General features: G+C 45.3%; 1 protein-coding gene across 2 annotated transcripts in view; it reads right to left on the bottom strand.

Moving 5' to 3' along the window:
- ETFA (electron transfer flavoprotein subunit alpha) overlaps nt 1-13551 on the bottom strand; it is a 78983-nt gene that overhangs the window by 12959 nt on the left and 52473 nt on the right. Inside the window, exon 8 of one of the 2 annotated variants that reach the window (XM_085890789.1) lies at nt 7372-7440. The exons of the other annotated variant lie outside the window; for it this stretch is intronic. Coding sequence (XP_085746915.1) covers nt 7372-7440 — 69 coding nt within the window. The remainder of the gene's footprint in view (nt 1-7371; nt 7441-13551) is intronic. 2 annotated transcript variants of the gene reach the window in all.

The raw sequence follows: 13551 nt of genomic DNA on the forward strand, positions 1-13551 counted from the left end.
TGCAGAATGGAACGAACCGCTTGGGCGGTTCGTGTCCAAGCTGACCTGCGCCGAGGTACGGTCTCCCGGTAAGCTACCCGCGCGGGTACTTAGGTATATCGAGATTCGGCGATTAACCCTATTCTGCGCGGGTAAAAAATTGGCTAGGCCGTGGTGGGGTTGAAGACCCCACCCGTGACAGGGTTCCGGCGTTGCTCCAGAAGGTCACGACTGAATAGTCCGTAGCCTAAGGGAGTTGGTGAGGGGGAAACACCCCTCTCCCCCACGGCCGAGGGGCCTCAACACCAAGCCTATAACCTTCCCGGGGCCCGTCCCAACATTTTTTGTTTCATATGTTTCCTCCTATCTTTCACCGTTCAGGAGATTAGCGCGTGAAGACAAACAAACAAACAAACAAACAAACTAAAACTTCAAATTATATATATATATATATATATATATATATATATATATATATATATATATATATATATATATATATATATATATATATATATATTAGCAGGGATACCCGTGCTCCGCACAGGAATCCCGTGAATGACGGCGGGTCTGAAGGAGTATGTCAAAGTTAATTGTAAAATTGTAGAGGCTGACACACATACACTGACACACACACACACACACACACACACACACACACACACACACACACACACACACACACACACACACACACTTTTAACAGTGTGGATACAATATTCACAACATAGAAATCGAACCCGGTCGTGTTTATACACCGTACAGCGTTTATTAATATTCGCAAGATAGAAATCAAACCCGATCGTGTTTATACACCGCACAGGGTTTAATATTCGCAACAGAGAAATCAAACCCGATCGTGTTTATACACCGCACAGCATTTAATAGCGAACGTAGTGAGCTTCATACTCAACGCGTGCACATGAATACATGAATGAGAGAATAGTAAGCAACAATAACAACAACACAATACCCTAGCAATTTGGAACCCGTGTCATCGGCTATGACCCTTCTGCTTCCGGGTTTTGTCATGGGGAATGATGCGTCCCTGGAGATAAAGGCATCGTCGGAGACATGAAAGACCCAAATATCAGACATGGTGTATATTTCCTCTACTGATTTTAATAAAGATAACTCCCGCATCATCAAAAAATAATTTTTAATCGTGATTTACATTATTTGATCGCCGATCCCGAATCCAGGCCGAAGTGACGTAAAAACGTTATACAGTAACAATAAAAATGGTTTTTATAACCATGGTTATAACAATAATGAACAAAGAAAATGGTAATAAAATATGACTTACAGATGATTATTATATCATTATACAGTATAATATAGTCATTTTTGCAAGTGTGTCGAATGCATAAGTCATAATTCAGAAACCGGGAAGTCGGAAGTCATTGACATGGGACCAACGGAATTTGCGAGAGAATGAGAAATTAATACTACAGTCAATTGAAGACAATCAGCTGAACTTGAAAAATTAACGTTACGCAATCAGGTGATGACGTCATAATTCAGAAACCGGGAAGTCGGAAGTCATTGTCTTCAATTGACTGTAGCATTATTTTTTCATTCTATTGCAAATGGCGTTGGCCCCATGTCAATCGGCTGAACTTGAAAAATTAACGTTAAGAAATCAGGTGATGATGTCATAATTCGGAAACCAGAAGTCGGAAGTAAAATTCTTTTACATTGGGACACTCCTGGGAACATGTTCTGTCAGCATGTGAAGTTTGGTGAGGATCAGTCCAGTACTTTTTGCGTGCATAGGTCACAGAGACACACACACACAGACAGACACACTTTCAACATATATACATATATATATATATACATATATATATATATATATATATACATATATATATATATATATATATATATATATATACATATATATATATATATTGTTGCGGATCCGGGGGTGGGGGGGGGGGGGCTCTGACGAGCGCGTCAATCGCCGTCCGTACCCAGTTAGGGTTTTCGCACCCAACCACCGCCGTCTCCGGGGTTACAACGCCGGCTGGTTCGGCACAGTTCTCGGGTTACGCGTCTCGAATCACGGTACCAAAATACACCTACCTGTACCTTGCCAGCTGGGGAAATAGACCGCGGTTGCAGACTGGTTTTGTCTGAGACCGAGCTGAGTCTACCAGTCTGTAACCATTTTCGTGTTTTATATCCAAATTGAGCGGATCGTTCGACACAGCACGAACCAATTCAAAGCAGCAACTTCACACGAATCAGCCAGATTTATTGGGGACATCAGTGAACACGACACAAGCAAAACATTCGCGACAATGTTTTAATGAATCTATAACCCGTTTGAAACCCGTAATCCGCATCTCCTGAGTTAAGAAGGGGTCCCTAATGAGATAAGCCTTAAACGACATGCAAACAAGACATTGACAGCATGCAGACAAGACACAGAGTACTTGGTGATGTTTCATGGATGAGAGGAAAGTGTCAAAAGCACGAATGTGGCTCGTGACAAGCCGATGTCCATGGATTCGAGCCCCAAGCTCGAGCATGCCGCATGGCAAAAATGGCGCTCATACTCCTTTGTCGCACCGCCCACGCACGCGGCCTCCGCATGTTCTGACCCCGCGTAAGGCCGACGGCACAAGACCGTCAGATCGATGGTGGGTTTCATCTGGTTTCGCACAAGGTCCAGCATACAAATCCAGGCCTGGCCTGTTCACCAGGCCTCCTTCATGAAGCAGATCGCAGACAGACACAGCCGCCCCATACACAGCAGATCGCAACTCCCACCAGTCGTCTATCACCAGCCGAGGGCAGACAGACCTCATGCAGTCCTTTCCTTCGGCCCTGGCTCGCTTCTCCAGGCCACAGAAGGCATACCCGGCGCGCCCAGGTTCAATTTCTCTCTCTGCCGATCGCACCACTGTCTTTCCTTCGTTCGCTCACCTCGAAGCCCACAGGCTCCTCCCCTCAGTTTCACTTCCTTCTCTCGGCCACTCCCTCTCAGCCGACTGGGCGGGGCGTCATCCGGAGAGGGGAAGGAAGAAGAAGAATCTCTCGGTACACCACCAATGTATGAACAATAAACATGCATCCTACACCTCCCGACACACATGTAGCGTCCATTTACCGAACAACCTGGCTAAACATGCATTCAATGGGGTTCAATGCATTCAATTCAAGCTCGGAACAAGTGTGTACCCTGTAGAAACCAAGGTATTTTGGATCATTGGCATCTCCCGCAATGAGGCTGAGTCTTTGGGCCTCTCACTCAATCACCGCAGGTTGGTCGGTGGTCTTTTTGTCTTCTGCAGTCTCCTCTCCAGCATCGCCCCCCCCCCCCGCTATCTCTGCGATTTGTCCCCATCACATTTCCACAGGGCGCTCAAGGTCCGCCAACAACCCCCTTCTGGTAAAACTACCAAAATCATGAATCACTGCTCACCTTCACTCTTTCATTCCTCTTTTTTCCCACCTTTGGAATAAACTCCCTCACTCTATTCATTCCCATTCTTCCCTTCAGGCCTTCAAAACAGCTGTTCACCACCACCTCTCATCATCCCCCATCCAAATCGTCAATCTTTTCGACCCCCGATAATTAATCCACCCAAGCCCACCTTCAAATTTCCTGCTTTCCTTCCTGAAAGTCCCTGTAATGTCCATCTTGTATTCCCCATCCCTCTGCCTTCCACAGATCTCCTAATGTCTCTGTTCCACACTGTTTTGTCCGTCCCACTCCCTCCCCTCTTGTCTCGTGCCCCCCTTGCTGTGCGTTGTGTGTTCGCTCTCACACGAGCCTCAACAAGGTATACAAAAAAAAAGAAAAGAAGAAAAAGACAGGGACTACAGAAACCTGTTTCAAGCTTGGTGGAAACACAAACAATACAAGTTTGAGAGAACAGGAGACAGTTCAGGTGAACACATCTTCAAAGCAATTGCAGAGATTTGATCTGGTCCAGTAGATTTTGAGACATCAAGAGACCTTGAATAATCATAGCAACTTTCCTGGGTGTTATGATAGTCAGATAGTGGAAAGCCTGGTGTCAAGACAGGAAGGACAAATGGGCAACGGGTGTCTGTGGTCTTCAAGTGTAGAGTTTGCAGCAAAATGCTCAGCGCCGATGTTGACTTTATCAATAAAAGTATGCACTTCAGGACGATTGAGGACAGGAATCGATGATCGATTACGGTTGAGAATGCCATTAACAATTCTCCAAAAATCTCTGGAACCTGGCCTTTTATTAACCTCTGCCATCTAAAATGGACGGAGGTTACTGTTTTCACCCGTTTGTTTGTGAACAGTATTACGGAAAAACTCCTCGACAGATTTCGACGAAACTTGGTGGGGGGATTAGGTATGGTCCAAGGATCATGCCATCAGATTTTGGACTTGGTCCCAAAAAATTTTTTTCAAAAAAATTTCAATTTTATTTGAAAAATATTTGAATTTTTTTTTTTTTGCATTTCAACATGTTTTAAGTGATTTCCAACCCCCTGCCCCAAAAAAACAAAAGTGTTTCAGAAAAAAAAAAATTGCAACTTTTTTTCAAAAAAATTTCGATTTTTTGTTTTTGGGATTTCTACATGTGCGTCGATCTCGTTTAGTTTATTCAATCATGGTTCAGTAGAGTCTGATCCGTTTTGACCTACAATGAATAGGATATCAGGTTCACTGAAGTGACCCAGCAGTATTGGCAGCGGAGGTTTTGCACTCCACCGAGTGCTCCCCCTCAAGTTTGTGATGGAATCACAAACAGATTCTGCATACTGTCACTTAGCATTCTCGAACACTCGTTCACAGTGGTTGCTCGCAAGGCAAAACGAGTGATGCACCTCACTCGGGCCAATACGATGATACTGACTGAAAAAGTGATTGCCATGGGCGATAGGAATAGAACAAGCCGGAGTGAACCATGGCGAAGAATGTGGTTTCACTTGGTAAGTTCGAGAAAGGATAAAGAGGTCCATACCAACACAGATCCACTCAGACTCAGTCACTTCCTTGGCAGCTTCAGATGGGTTGTGACAAAGGATTGAGCTCCAGTGATACTGGCAAGAAAAGAACGGAAGGCATCCCAGTCAGCCTTGCTATATTGGAAGACAGTTCGATGGACAGGATGAACAACAGTTCATGGTGAGGAGTAAGAAACCAGAATTTCGATGTTGACATGATCAGAGTTTCCGAAGGGGGAGAATACTTGCAGTACAATCCCCACGATTTGAGCACAAAAATACATCAAGAAGATACCTGTTATCAGTATCTCGATCAGGAATTGAGTCGGGGCTGAAATGATCCGAGTAAGGTCATGCGACATGGCAACGTTAAATGAAACTGACACCAGGAGCATCTGTGTGCTGTGAGAGTGAACCAACTATTCTTTTTGGTGAACATTAAAGTCTCCAAAGACCAAAATGCCAGCAGTTGGATATCCAGACAGCACCTTATCAATTCTATCAGTGATCGCTACGAAAATAGGACAATTGGATGATGATGGAAAACAATACAAAAAAAGATATCGGTTGCCAGTGGAATGTAAAAGTGCTATGCGAAAGCACAAACTCATGTCATATCCTCAATGGAGACCTCATGGCCAAATGGGAGAGATGACTTTACATAAATACACAAACCATAAGAAGGATTGGATGGCAGACAAAGTGCCATGAACCCCCCTGACAATAGCATAGCAGACACTCAGCGGCATAGACTTAGGTACCCTTGGTGCTGGGACTCGAAGTGCGGGTTGAGAACGAGTTTCATTAGATTGAATAAGTCATAGTGTTATTATATCTTGATATGAGGAAAGAGGAAGAAGAAAGGATCATTAGTTCACCAATCTACAAGTCATGCACCAAGGCCACAATGAGAGACATCAAGAGCCAAAATGAACCCCGAGCCAAATAAGTCACCCCGATGGCCTCGGGAAGCAACCGGAAGTAGAAACAAGGGGCCACCATCCATGCATGTCAATGTCAGTACAGTTACCCGCGGAATTTTACACCCGCCGATAGATCAGCCTCTCAATGCATTACCATCGAGTTTGGGATCCTGTACGATTGGGCGGCCATGACCTACAGCATGTTTTTAACCTGTAGCCTTCAGAGTGATCAGGCTCAGGTTGTCAAACACAGGGATCAATGTACATGAACATAACAAACTAAAGCTCCTTGAAATGGAACAACCAGCTCCTTGCAATAAAACAAGACAAATACAGGAAGTATATCTCTTGATAGTACAAAAAGGGCTGGGAGGGGTTTACTAGTCTGCTTCAAGCCAACAAACATTACCTCTACTCTCATTTTTGGTGGATTGCTGACCAAGGCTAATGAGCTCAACACACCTGGGTTTTACATCAAGTTGTCCCTCTCCGAAGCAAATTGCCGATTAAAGCTTACGAGCTCCACCGACCCAGAACACCTGGTTAAGGTGCTGGGAACTCGCCTGCACCCTCTGCCTTTAATGTGAAACAGGATCGGCACAAAATTGCCACAAAACAGGGTCGCAACAAAAACAGGAGAAGTCTGGCAGTCGTATTTGGTTAGGAAAGGCGCTGTGCTATATTTGGGACATTTCAGAGGAGATGGAGATGCTCAACCAACCAACAAAATCCCAACACATTATGACCCTGAATTGGTGAAAACTTATTGTGCATTGGAGTCTTGAAACTGAAACAAAATGTTTGAAAAGTAAGAACTTATTTTTGTTCTAAATTTGCATGCCTGTCCATCGTGCCTTAATGGTATCAGTACTATAAATTGTAATTGTGAGTGTCAGCAGGTACCATGCTACAGGGAATACTTTGTTGAAGTATTTGAGCAACTTGATCCTATTGTAAGAAAATATATAAATTTTACTTTTGATTTGGAGGGTATATTTGTTCCCTGATATTATGTTACTTGATGTTTTGTGCGATACGTTATTGGACAAAGGAACTCATTTCTTGTCACATCTAAATATGAATTGTGTTGATATTGAATGTGAGCTTGCATAAATGTGAAATATGATATTGATTTCAGATAAAAAATATTGAAAAATGCATTTTGTTGCCTCAGAATGGGGGGAAACAGGACACATCCAAATGCTTGAAAAATTGCTTATTTTTACTGTTTGCACTTATTGTGGCACTGTCATAAATCACTCTAACACAGCCGAGCACACCGAGATAATTGGCAAACAAGCACATTTTAAAGTCATAGCATCCATATTCTTCAAACATTATGGTCCAGAAAATTCCATAGTGGGGAGCGGGGAGGGATTCCGTATCTGGCCCGTGGACTATATAATAATAATATATATTATTATTATATATATTAATATATTATATATACAATCATACAACCATAGGTTGGAATTGTGAGGCAAGTCATGGTGGACAGACTGGCAGATGAACAAGGTAGGAAACGCACCTGCAGCATTCAGTTTGTCAGCAAGTTCATAAAGCATCTTGAAGTTGTCACCGCTCTTCAAGCCCCGGCCTGGGGAAGTAAGTAAAAAGTGAACATACAATAAGTACAACAACTACATATTGTGAAAGAGGATTCTTGAATTCTGAAAAAGGTGTTAAAAAGAAAAGAAAAGAAGAGTCACAGGGGTCCAAAGTGGAGGGAGGGGTAGAAGAGCCCAATTCTCTTTCGGTAAAGATGTATTACATAGTGCAGTAATACCATCAAACCGCTCCCTGTGTGATACAGACAGTCAAACCACGACCGGTGTGAGGAGATTAACGAAATACATCAATTCTGGGGAGATTAACCCGTGGAATTCTGGGGAGATTAACCAGTCTAATTCTGGGCAAATGTTTTCTTCTTTATCGACATATGTACTAGCAAAGGTACCTGGCGTTGATGCCGGGTCCCCCCCCCCTTCCCCCTCCTTCCTCCCACTCCACACATGCCACCCCCACCCTCGACTTCCCCTGCCTCCTTCAACCTCACCCCTGTCCAGACGTCTTTTGTTACATACCTCATACGGAAACAAACATGGGATATCATTTTGCTTGCTGGGTGTGCTCTGACTTTCAAAAGGAATTAGCCACTGTGGCTAATCCAGGTTTCGAGTGATTAGCCACAGGAGAAAGGAAATGGCCACATATTTCATTCAAAAATTTTTTTTTAGCAATATGAAATAATAAGTTAATTTTAAGGTGGATGTGTGAGTTTGATGGGTAAGGTTGGTTGGATGAGTGAGTTGGATTGTTCAGATTGGTTGGATGAGTGAGTTGGATTGTTCAGATTGGTTGGATGAGTGAGTTGGATTGTTCAGATTGGTTGGATGAGTGAGTTTGATACGTGTGAGATTGGTTGAATGAACGACCATCAGGGGACGTGGTGATTGTGAGGGGTGGTGGTGTGGTGTGGTGTGGTGTGGTGTGTGTGGGTTGTGTGGGGAGTGTGGGTTGTGTGGGTTGTGTGGGTTGTGTGGGGTGGGGTTGTGTGGGTTGGGGTTGGGGTTGTGTGGGTTGGGGTTGTGAGGGTTGGGGTTGTGTGGGTTGGGGTTGTGTGGGTTGGGGTTGTGAGGGTTGGGGTTGTGTGGGTTGGGGTTGTGTGGGTTGTGTGGGTTGTGTGGGTTGTGTGGGGTGTGTGGGGTGTGTGGGGTGTGTGGGGTGTGTGGGGTGTGTGGGGTGTGTGGGGTGTGTGGGGTGTGTGGGGTGTGTGGGGTGTGTGGGGTGTGTGGGGTGTGTGGGGTGTGTGGGGTGTGTGGGGGGTGGGGGGTGTGTGGGGTGTGTGGGGTGTGGGGTGTGTGGGGTGTGTGGGGTGTGTGGTGTGTGTGGTGTGTGTGGTGTGTGTGGTGTGTGTGGTGTGTGTGGTGTGTGTGGTGTGTGTGGTGTGTGTGGTGTGTGTGGTGTGTGTGGTGTGTGTGGTGTGTGTGGTGTGTGTGGTGTGTGTGGTGTGTGTGGTGTGTGTGGTGTGTGTGGTGTGTGTGGTCATTGTGCCTTTAGTAGGTGGTAGTGGGGGATGGGGGTGGTTGTGGACCAGGATTGGACCAACCTCATGCCAGTCAAACTCACTCATCCAACCAATCTCACCCAACAACTTCACTCATCCAACCAATCTCACACATCAAACTCACACTTCCAACCAATGTCACATCAAACTCAATCATACAACCAATCTCACCCATCAACTTCACTCATCCAACCAACCAAAGTCGCCCATCAAACTCACTCATCCAAACAAACTCTCTCATCCACACAAACTCGTCTTACTACAGGTACTACTACTGATTGTGTCAAAACTCACCTGGCAACCACAGACCCAACGAAGCATGTAGCGCCGAGTATTACCGAATCATTCCGGAAAAAAAAAAGATAAAAAATTTTCAAAAAAGTTAAAATAAAATTTTGAGACGAGAATCATGGGAATCATGCGTAATTTCGGTCGATTTTTATTTTACAAGAAACTAATTTAAAACTACAAAAGTTAGTATATATAAGCTTGTACGAAATCACGCGTGATTCCCTGTAATCAAAACATACAAAATGGCGGCCGTCTCAACGAAGGTTGAATTCTGTGCTAAAATCACCCAAAATTCATCTAAAACTGGTAAAAAAAAAAAACCCCACTAAAACATGGATTTTAGCCACAGTGGCTAATAGGTGGTTTAAAATATTAGCCACAGGGAAGGGGGATTCGCCCTGTGGAGACGTGGCGAGCGGCAGCGCACACCCAGGCTTGTAACAGTCATTGCAATGCCTTGCAAATTCCGATGAAGAAAAATTGAGTTACAAATCACACATCACTGTGTCCGGCAGACAGAAAGTAAGTGTTTGAGGTCCCAAAATGTGTCGCAGTGGAGAGAAGGGTGTGGCCTGTAGAATGGGTGGTGCTTGTGGAACAGACATGAACTAAGATATGTATGTATTATATATATATATATATATATATATATATATATATATATATATATATATATATATATATATATATATATATATATATATATATATATATATATAATAGATAGATATACAAGATGACTGTGTACTTATAATATTAATTGCGATGACATGTTTATGCTAGAAGTAGAGTTTTAAAAAAAGGTATCAAGTTAGGGTGTTGTTGTGACACTTTAACCTGTGTAGAGAGGCAGAATCACTGGGGCCAAGAGAGATTCCAGTTGGAGAATAGTCCAGTGGTTGAGCAGCTTTTAGAGGGACGGACTTTCATGAATGTTATATCTCCGATAATATTGTTACGAATTTCGGCCCGCCCGGCGTGCGATTGGCCACGTTACTCAAATCGCGACCGCGTCGCCCACCGGAACGGACAATTCAGTCGTGACCCTCCTTGGAACTATCGCCAGGAGCTCGTCACGGGTGGGTCTTTCGAGCCCACCACAATCGTGCCAATCGGCCACCCGCGCAGGATAGGGTTGTTCGCCAAACTCGACCTACCTAAGTACCTGCGCGGGTAGTTAACCGGGCGACCGTACCTCGCCGCTGGCCGGCCTAGGACACGAACCGCTTAAGCAGTCCGTTCCGTGCTTCAGTGATAACCGAGCGGTGTTATCGCCGACCCCGACGGACATGATTATTTACCGGGTGCTGACACTCTTCTACCAATTCCTTCCGTGATGCAAGATGGAACTTTCAAACAAAGGAAAGGATGCAACGAAACGGGAAACAGTTCGACAAGTACATTTATTCCACACTCAGACAAGGCAAGCACGTATTCACAGCCATACAGTAGGAATGCAATTTACAAGCACAAATAGAAGGCAAAAGCAATACCACCGACTAAAGCAATGCTTATTTTCATGCACTTAAACAGTTTCTACTTTACAAGACATGGCGCCACAACATGCATTCACACAAAAGCAAAGGAAAGACCTCCTCAAAGGCAAGGGAGTCAGACTGGGCCCTTGGGCCTAATGCGCGTGGAACCTGGATGAGCGGCCAGGTCCACGAGACCGAAGGGTCCTACCCGCACCCTCGTGGCGCGATGGCGGGCAAGCCGCAATGTCAGCGTAGCTGCGCCTGGCTTTGTGCCCTTGGCGTGGTCGGCGAGCTCTCTCCGGCGCTCCCCGTCTGCCTTTCCCGTCGTCTTCGAGCTCCGTCTCCCGAGTCGACTGTCCCGCCGACACTGCAGACTTGACTTCTTCTCCTGACACTCTGCCGCTGCCACTCCACTGCTCCCACTTGGTTCTCTGCCGACGTACTGCGCACCTTTCTTCTTCCGCGAGCTCGCGCTTATATAGCCCGGGGGAGGGGCGTATATGTAAATTTCTGGATCACAGCGGGTTCGGAGGCAGGGCTATGCCACCCGATGCTCAGTCATTGGATGGATGAAAAGGGGGCGTGAGGCATTCCTGATCCGCTTTTTGAGGTGAAAGGAACGCATTCACAGCCCATGGCACGACGTGTGGTAGAAAGGCGGAGGTGGTGGGAGTTTGGTTGTTGGCGGGCGTCGTTTGAGAATGGCGATGAAGCGATGTTTGCGGGATGGAGTTGTGGAGGTAAAGAGGCGAAGGTGGTGGTGGCGATTTGGTTGCTGGGGTGCGTTGTTGGTGGTGGCGATTTGGTTGTTGGGGTATGATTGGTCCAAAATAATGATAGAGAAAAGAAAAACGGCTATCTCAAAGGATCGCAGCCCGGTGAACACGGAAATTCCCTTTAAACAACGGTGGGGAAATATAACTACACAATTACTTATCGTCATAACTGATCTAAGGACCCTTTATAGTGTATTGTGAATTTCCACAGCCGTAACAATATATAAACTGGAAGCAAAGTAGAAGCAGAGTGGGTGTGGGTGGGTGGGTGAGGAGGGGAGAGGGAGAGGTAAAGAATACCAACACTGCTTCAACTTGTTATGTTTTAAAAACTGTACAGTCGGGAAACCCCAAAATGTATTTGCGTCCGTTTCCGATACACAGCATCTCCCATGAGCCTGTCACCTGCAATGCGTTTTCTGCTTCAAAAGGATGGGGCAGGGGGGGGGGGGAAGGCCCTTACGAATCATCACGTTTGTTGACTTCTAACGAGGAGTTTTAACACCAATTCCCAAAGGTCACGGCTTAAAGCCCGTCACACCTTGACGATTTAGTCAGCGTATGGCAACGTATCATAATTTATCTAAAACGCTAGCGTATGCTGAACTATTGATGTTTTTTCAGTTTTTGGCATATATTAAGAGTTGGACGTATGCATAACGCATTAGTAACGTACACAGAATGTTTCGATAACTTATACCAACGAATGCTTAGCGTGTTGTCGGCATTCACAACTTATGCCCAATGATAGTCTAACTTATGCATAGCGCGCGGCAGCGTATCACCGACGATCACGTGGCGTAGCCTATTAAAAGGCTGCCGCTCGACGATTCAAATCATAACCGCACGAGACATCGATGTGTCAACATCACCGTCATGCCGAAGAAAATTTTGAAGAATGCTGCCAAGAAGTCTCCTGGCCGTGGCCATGGACGCCGACACAAGGAGGATCCATCATCACCCACACCCTCCCCTTCATGCTCACCCTCTGACGGAGAGGTCACCCAGTTCCTTCTCCTCCGTTCACCTCTTCTTCTCCTGGCTCTATTGGCATGCAACTGGTACAGTGTCAAATCGATGAGGTCATGTTGATGTTGGACGACAGCTCGCAGGTATTCTCGTCTCAGCCTTTCCGGATCCTCCATCTCTCGGATGACATGGACATCTGCTCACCATGGAGTCTGGAACACTGACGGGTTCCTCCTGTGAACCCCATTTTTATATACCAATTCCCTTAAACGCTATTATACAGTAGCTGTAAATTAGAAAAACGTTCAGTAAGTTCTGTGGTTGTCCGGAAGATGTCAAATACATCTACATACGTCAATATGCGTTGGATATGTTACACATAGGTTCAAAGCACATTACTCATAGGTTAGAAATAAGTTTCGGGTACGCAAGACATTACCTCAACGTGTTTCGACTTATGAGTAACTTACAAATAACGTGTGTTGACTTGTGGCAACGATCGCATAACGTGCCTCCAACTTATGGCCAGCGTATGTGGAACGTGTGAGTCATACGCTGGCATACGTCAACAAATTTTGTGCATGCACTAAATTTGTCGATGAGCTCGGCGTACTACGACTTATGCCAGCGTGCTTCAGTGTGTTCTTAACGTATACAAAACTTACCCATAACGTATTTGACGTGTGCCAGCGTATTCGCCAAATTTTTCATACGTCGGCATACGCTGGCTAAAACGTCAAGGTGTGACAGGGGCTTAACTCGCGCTATTGTTTATTGTTATATGCCTGGTGTGGTTTAATTGTTAGGGTGGTGGACTTGGGATCTGAGGGTCCTGAGTTCAAATCCCACTCAGGTGTTGAATTAATACCAGGTGGGGGATGATTCAGCTCGTCATCCTTCTGAGATCGGCAAAATGAGTACCAGCTTGCTGGGATGATTGAGCCATTCGAGTATCCTGAGTCGGAGTGGGTAACTGTCCAGGATTGTGCCAAATAACCCAGGAGACTAATTTGGCAGCACCAACGTTCTGTACAGAGTATGGTCCAAATGGATGGAATGGATAAAATTGTTTAGTGTTCCCAATTCCAGACCGCACACTAGCCAACAGTTCGGAAGTGAAGTAAAGT

This window comes from Eptatretus burgeri, chromosome 8, assembly GCF_056783735.1.
Source record: "Eptatretus burgeri isolate ZD-2024b chromosome 8, Ebu_testis_v1, whole genome shotgun sequence".
Lineage (NCBI taxonomy): Eukaryota > Metazoa > Chordata > Myxini > Myxiniformes > Myxinidae > Eptatretus > Eptatretus burgeri.